The sequence below is a fragment of the Ambystoma mexicanum genome, chromosome 3p (assembly GCF_040938575.1).
Source record: "Ambystoma mexicanum isolate Mex_15411 chromosome 3p, UKY_AmexF1_1, whole genome shotgun sequence".
NCBI classification, from domain to species: Eukaryota; Metazoa; Chordata; class Amphibia; order Caudata; family Ambystomatidae; genus Ambystoma; species Ambystoma mexicanum.
Window position 1 is genome coordinate 397191172 of NC_090925.1, and position 6470 is coordinate 397197641.

Below are 6470 nucleotides of genomic sequence, written 5' to 3' on the forward strand. Positions count from 1 at the left end.
AGAGTGAACTTGTTGATGCTCCCTCAGGGCTGACCTGATATTCGCACCCAGGGAAAGGAGCTCAGGCAATCGGGTGGCTGGAAATGCTCATGACAACACAGTGTACCACTCAAATTTTCCAACAACCTGAGGCTGTTCCCGAGTGGCACCACCTACATACCTTGCAACCTTTTAATTGCACAGGGCGGGTGAAAAAGAATAATGTAGTTTTGGGCGGGTGAGAGCCCATTGAAATTAATGGATGAGTAGGAGGGGTTAGTGAGTGAGTGAATTAATGAATTTCAAGGCGGGTGACACCCATTAAAAGGGTGTGAGTTGAGATGTAAGCATCAAGATTGTGGGGAGGCAACAGGAGTCTCTCCCTCTTGCTTCCTGACACTCACCCTCCCCTCCGAGACATCCTGCATCCTTCTCCCACCTTCCTCCCCACTTACCTGCTGGACCGGAGCTCTGTGCTCCCGGTGTTCCCACTGGTCCTTAGCGTCCATGAAATTATGGTAGGTGTCATCATCTTCTTTTTTTTTTTCATAGGAGATTGGGCGAACACAATATGCCCAGAGCCCAGTTCTGCCCAGAAAAATAAAAAATGAAAAGTATGCATACCCCAGACAAAACCCCTGTTGCGAATAGCAATTTCCCCTTTGTCGGGGGGCTTACGTGGCCAGTAAAAGCCCATTGCCCTTGCTGAGCCCCTCTGAACATGTACGCCCGGCGACACAGTGTTGATGGACATATTCGCACCCGGGGGAAGGTCGGCCTGCCAAACAGCTGGCTGGTTTTATGGATGATAACACAGTGTACCTACCGCCTGCATTTTCCAACCACCCGAGACCCTTACCCGGGTGGTGACATCTTGATTGTGGGGAGGCAACAGGGAGCATCTCCTTGTTGCCTCCCCACACAACCCAAGACGCCATTTTGTGTGTTTTTGTGTAGTACATTCAATTTGTGTTCCTACTGTCTAAATGTTTACTAAAGTAACATATTTAACTGAATAGCATTTGAGTTTAAGACAACAGAACTGAATTGACTCTAATGAAAGGAAGAATCTTTTTTTTTTATACAATTAAAAAAAGAAATCATGAGCCACATACAAAATAAATGGATTTTCATTAATTGGAAGAATGCATTAGCATGTTTGGTATAATCCCTGCACTTTGCCCATTGCAAAAAAAATAACTTCTAGTGGGATGTAGGAATAGGACTGGGGGAATCCACCTTGTCCCCGCCCATCGCCACAATAAACCCTTATGTCATAGTCCACCATAAAATGGATAACATAAAGAGCAGAGACTGCTCCCCCAAAATCGTCATATAGCAATGCAAGGGTGCTTTAAAAGCAAACTGTGTACCAGCAGCAGCTTTCCCGCTCTTCCCGATCCTTGGATTCGCTCACGGAGTCCGAGCGTTTCATGTTGTGCACTCCATTTTCCTGTGAACCCAGGAAGGTCTTGCAAACCAGGGAGCAGATGGCAAGTGCTTGTAAGCACAGCAAAATGAGAAGCGGGCATGAGCATAGCACACCAAGAGATGGAGGGAAATTCAATTTCTGGAAGATCAGAGTAGTGCTAGTCCACATGCCCGCCATAGTAAAAGTGCCTGCTTCCAAGATGGTGACTGGCGATGTTTTATGTCCTTAGCACAAGGAAACAGTCATTCACATTCTCCGAGAACAAGCAATGAGAGAATGCTCAACACATAAATCGGAAAATAAAGGGTAGTTCTAATAGGTGAACGGTCACAGATGGTCTGAAGAGAATCTTGCAAGTTTCAAGGGTTTTAATTAACTTCTTTGCGATGCTCCTGGGAGGTAGTTTTGGCTGCTGTATGGTGTGTATAAAGGGTTCTTCTAGCCTGTCCCTCAGGCTCTCCGGCATTCTCTCCACCCTAGCACAGACTTTCAAAATCACCTTAAACACGAGGGGAGTGGTAGTCCCTTTTGTCTAACTTAGCCTCTCTGATGTTGGAGGCCTAAGGGCCAAGGCCTTTTCTATCATACTCCCTCAGGGACTTCCTAAGGGTTATCATATTCTGGCATTCCACAAATAGTGGTGTTTACAAGTGAATAGTGACTATCTTCTCAGTCTCACTCCCTCTCACTGCTCTCCCTGCCCTTGCGTCTCCTTATTTCCCCCACTCCCCTTTCTTCTGCTCCCTCCCTCCTCCTGTTCCTACTTCCATGCCTCATCTTCTCTCCCTCCTCTACTCTGCCACCTTCTGTTTTTACCTACTCCTTGTTTCTCTTCTCTCCCACAGCCTCCATATTTCCTCTCACCTTCTGTCTACTCTACCACCCTGATCTTCTCACTCTTCTCCCACCTGCTCCTACCAACTTCCTCTCCCCCTTATCACTATTCCACTCCCTCTCGCAATCTCTTCTCTCTTTCTTCACCCTCTCACACAACCCCCACGACACTTACACTCCCCTTCCCCTCCACCACATTCACAGTCTTCTGCACATTCACGATCACAGGTGCAGCCTTTCCACTAGGCACCACTCTCTCACACACAATACCTCACCTGTACGCCTATCCAACTGCTCCACAGATTCCTCAGTGCTCTGCTCCACTTTCCAACCTTCTGGTCTTTCCACCTCCAGGCTACCTGACCTCACCCGAACACCCCACACACAACCTCACCTGAACACCCCACACATTGTGACTGGTTGCTGGTTTTTTATAACTGCATTTTCCTGCTCCCTACCTTCTCCCCGCCATTGGTTGCTCTACAACAGACTATTGGGCCCAATCTATACCTGTAATTTTTCCTGGGGTTTGAGCCACGGTTGCGAGAGGAGGACTCAAAAACTCTTTAGCACTGCCTCCATTGGACGCGCAAGTATTGGAACAGTTTCTTCTGGCTGCTCTCATTGCTGCCTTCAATCCAGGTGGCTGAGAGTAGTGCAGCTCTGTATTAACCAGCGCCAAAGCATCTGGTGTAGGTGGTGGTGTTCTCCTTCCACGTTCTGATGGGTTCATGCAATACAGCAGAGTGGTCTTGTCCTTGAAGTCCTGCAGCAAAAATAAAACCCTGACAGAGTAGTTGTTGTGTAGCATTGGGTAAAAACATGTGGTACCTGTCACTTCACCCAAGGGGATTTCAGGGACTACCACCCGCTGACCCTTAACTCCCTTGCCCTGCCTATGGGGTAGAACAGTAGGCCCCGCATACTAGGTTGGGAGGGATCTTTGCTCCCTGCACCCCTGGCAGGATCCAAGCCCCACACCCTGTCAGAGTTTTCTGGAAACATTGGAAACGGCCTGCAGTATAAAGAGACATAAGCACCCTACTGCAGAGTTATCTAGGATGGCATTCTGTAGATCGTAGTGTGGGATCCATGTCTACAGCACCCAGAAGGGTGACTTTTCCCCCAAAACCACCATGAAAACCAAGAAAGTGTGTTGGGCTGCTTTATAAACCCCAAGACTAATTAACCTGAAGGACACATTCAAAGTGCTGCATCCCCCAAGATCTAGTTGGTAGAGTAGGGAACTAGAAATTAAACTAGGACCTTAGATCCAGATTTATTTATTCCTCCACCCTGATGCGGTTAACCTTAGAGATGTTTTATTTTGACATCTTCGGTTCCTGAGGAATGCCTCCAACCCTCTTTGAAAGGAAAATAATGGTGTTGAACTGTGTGTCTGGAGTCGTCCGACTACACTGTGGCACCAATAGATCCTCAAAAAATATTTGAGGTTGGGAGTAGCGATCAGGTAGTCAGCATGAAGAGCCTTCGATCCATCATGTGCTCTTAGCTAGAATATGATCATTAAAAAGCTCTGCTTATAAATTTCCAATCAATGAATAGCTTTATCATTAACTCTAGAACATGTTTCATAGTTTTATCAATGACTTCATTTGGACTTTGACATTAATGTTTGGTATTTTTGTTTTTTTTAGCTTACTTCACAAGTGTTGGCAATCCTCATGTGGAAGATGTGGAAGGGGCCATTTTAACACTGCAGTCAGACCGGGACCAAGATGTTCGTTTCTTTGCCACTGCAGAACCAAAACAAAACAGTACGGACACAGACTACTGTCCTTGAAAACCAACCTAACTTATCTTTAACTGTTCTACACCCCTTCACCTCACGACCGATAACTCCATACCATAGACCACAAACTGTTGCAGCCAGTGTAATTTTCTATACATACCATGGACACAACCTGGATCAGAAGAATTCTTTCTACATCGGATCAAAGGGGAGACCTCATCAGATATGACTCCATTTGATAATTTTATACTATGGCTTTTTTAAATCCATTTATTTTGAAAATAAACTATATATATACATATATATATACACACACGTGTATATGTATATAATGTTTATAAAGGTTGGTTAGGGGAGATAGTGCATTTGAAAACGATGGGATTCGATTCTCTGAAATGCTGTTGTGTTTTTTGTCCTTAATGGTTTAGACTTCTGACACTAAGGCAGCCTCTTCCATTATCCATGTACAACTTCCACTTTTTGCCTCTACAGTCTGCTCAGTATGTCAGCAGACCTTACTTCCATTGTTTCCATCGGTATCTAGTTAAGCAAAACGTAAAGGGCCTCCTAAAGCGGAATTGGTAAACAAAGCAGCAGTTGATCACGTGCTTACTACTTGCACATTAAGGGTAGAAACCCATCTTCATCCAAACCAGAAACCCAACTATCACATTGAGATTATTGCTTGTGAGTAAGGAGCTTAGTACTGGACCATCACACTAACTTGTGATGGAGAGGGGTGTTTGCTATTTATACCTTTTAAAGAAATCCCCTATAAATATTGTTTTGAAACTTTATATTCTTCCATGTCTTTGTTAGGGACCAGGCGAAAGTAATTTTCTTCTGCTGTAAGAGGTCTTTGATGGCAAGGTCAACTCAACAGTTTGGTTTTGCAATCCCAGCGCCACAGCATCATAGGGTGACCTTTCTCAATGTAAAATTGAATTTTGACCTGCAACAGTTCGTTTTTATCCAAGGGAAGGAGGCTACAACTGGTGCTCAATGCAAGCCCATGCTAGTAGAAAGTATACATTTAAGAAAGGTGCTTCTCGTCTCCCTTAGGACTCCTGATCTGTAATGTGGATTGGAGAAACAATCAAAGTAATGAAAAAATTCCAATTCAACTATTTTTCCCATGTTTTCTAATTGTAGGGTCACAACTGTGTGCACTTCCATATAAATAACTAATATATATCAATTTACAAAGTCTTCCTATTGGAGACCCCCACCCCCTATTCTGTCCCGCAATGATGAACTACTCGGTGGAGCGATGCATTTGATGCGATAGTTGTATTTTCTTTTAAAGGCACTCTGTGGGAAAAGTTCAGAGCTGTAGAATTTTTGATGTAAGTGATCTTGTATAGGTTGGGTTGAATCAGATGGCACAATGGGCTCACCCTGCCCTGGTTGCACCTATTCTACGTCATGGAGTTCTTGGAAGCACACAGATGTGTGTGTGTGTTTATATGAAATTAAGGAATAGAAGAGAGCTCATGCCTTTTAGCAAGTCATCTTCTCTTTGGTCAGTGTAGAAAGGGTAATTATCTTACTTAGAGGCAACTGGTGGAATATGCTAAATTAGCTGAGAAAAATGACATTTTTAAAAAGCCTGTGTCACCTGAGGACTTAAAACACAAAAATGTTATTTCAAAAGTCGATGGCTCCCACCAGTTTGAGCCAATTCTCCCCTTTCCAAGTGTAGCAACCATACTTTCACAAAGAGCTAGTACTGTATATACTTTAAAAAAGAAAAATAAGATCAGTAAAAATCTGGTTGACTTACAGTAATTTATGTTGATAAATATTTTTTTAAAACCTGTGGATGACCTCTGTAAAGCAGTTTATTATAGACTTGGAGTGGTTTATTAGCCCTGAGGTTAGTAAGCTTGCTTCTTCTGGATGCACTTATACTCCATTTTATTTTTTTATGGTTTTCTCGTTTTTTTGAATTTGTTTTTAACAGCAAACAAAATTGTACATATGTGAATAAGCCCTAACCTTCGCAATCAAAAAATGTTTTTTTCACGCTATCTAAAACCTATATCACTGCAAGAAAATCTTACAAGACCAGGTAGTTATTGCGGCAGTACCAGCTTTGACTACAACAGGGTTTATAATATTTTCCTCTTGGTATGTATGTGATGGTTTTAAAAAAAGAAAACATTGAAAACCATTATCTTTGTCTTTTGTGGTCATTTCTAAGTGCCGGGTACATGATTGTTTTAGTTTGGTATACCTGCACACATTAACATGCTTTCCTGGCACCAAAAAGACCTAACACATTGGATTTTATATTCATAGTCTCGGTTTCTTCTATGGCACACCCTAGCTTATATATTTTCCATTTGATGCTTCTGAGTCAGTGACTGGGAGATGTTAGTTTGAACACTATTCCTTCTTGAGAATTTGGTCTTCCTATTAGTATTTTGGCGCACTGTTAAGCCGTTTTACGAAAGTCCACCTGTGTTGAGA

General features: G+C 43.2%; 1 protein-coding gene across 3 annotated transcripts in view; it reads left to right on the forward strand.

Moving 5' to 3' along the window:
- LOC138580491 (serine/threonine-protein phosphatase 4 regulatory subunit 1-like) overlaps window positions 1–6171 on the forward strand; it is a 918772-nt gene extending 912601 nt beyond the window's left edge. For all 3 annotated transcript variants that reach the window (XM_069651072.1, XM_069651070.1, XM_069651071.1), the window contains one exon: window positions 3904–6171. In XM_069651072.1, the coding sequence (XP_069507173.1) occupies window positions 3904–4049 (146 nt within the window). In that variant the 3' untranslated portion in view covers window positions 4050–6171. The remainder of the gene's footprint in view (window positions 1–3903) is intronic.
- Window positions 6172–6470: the final 299 nt, after the last annotated feature.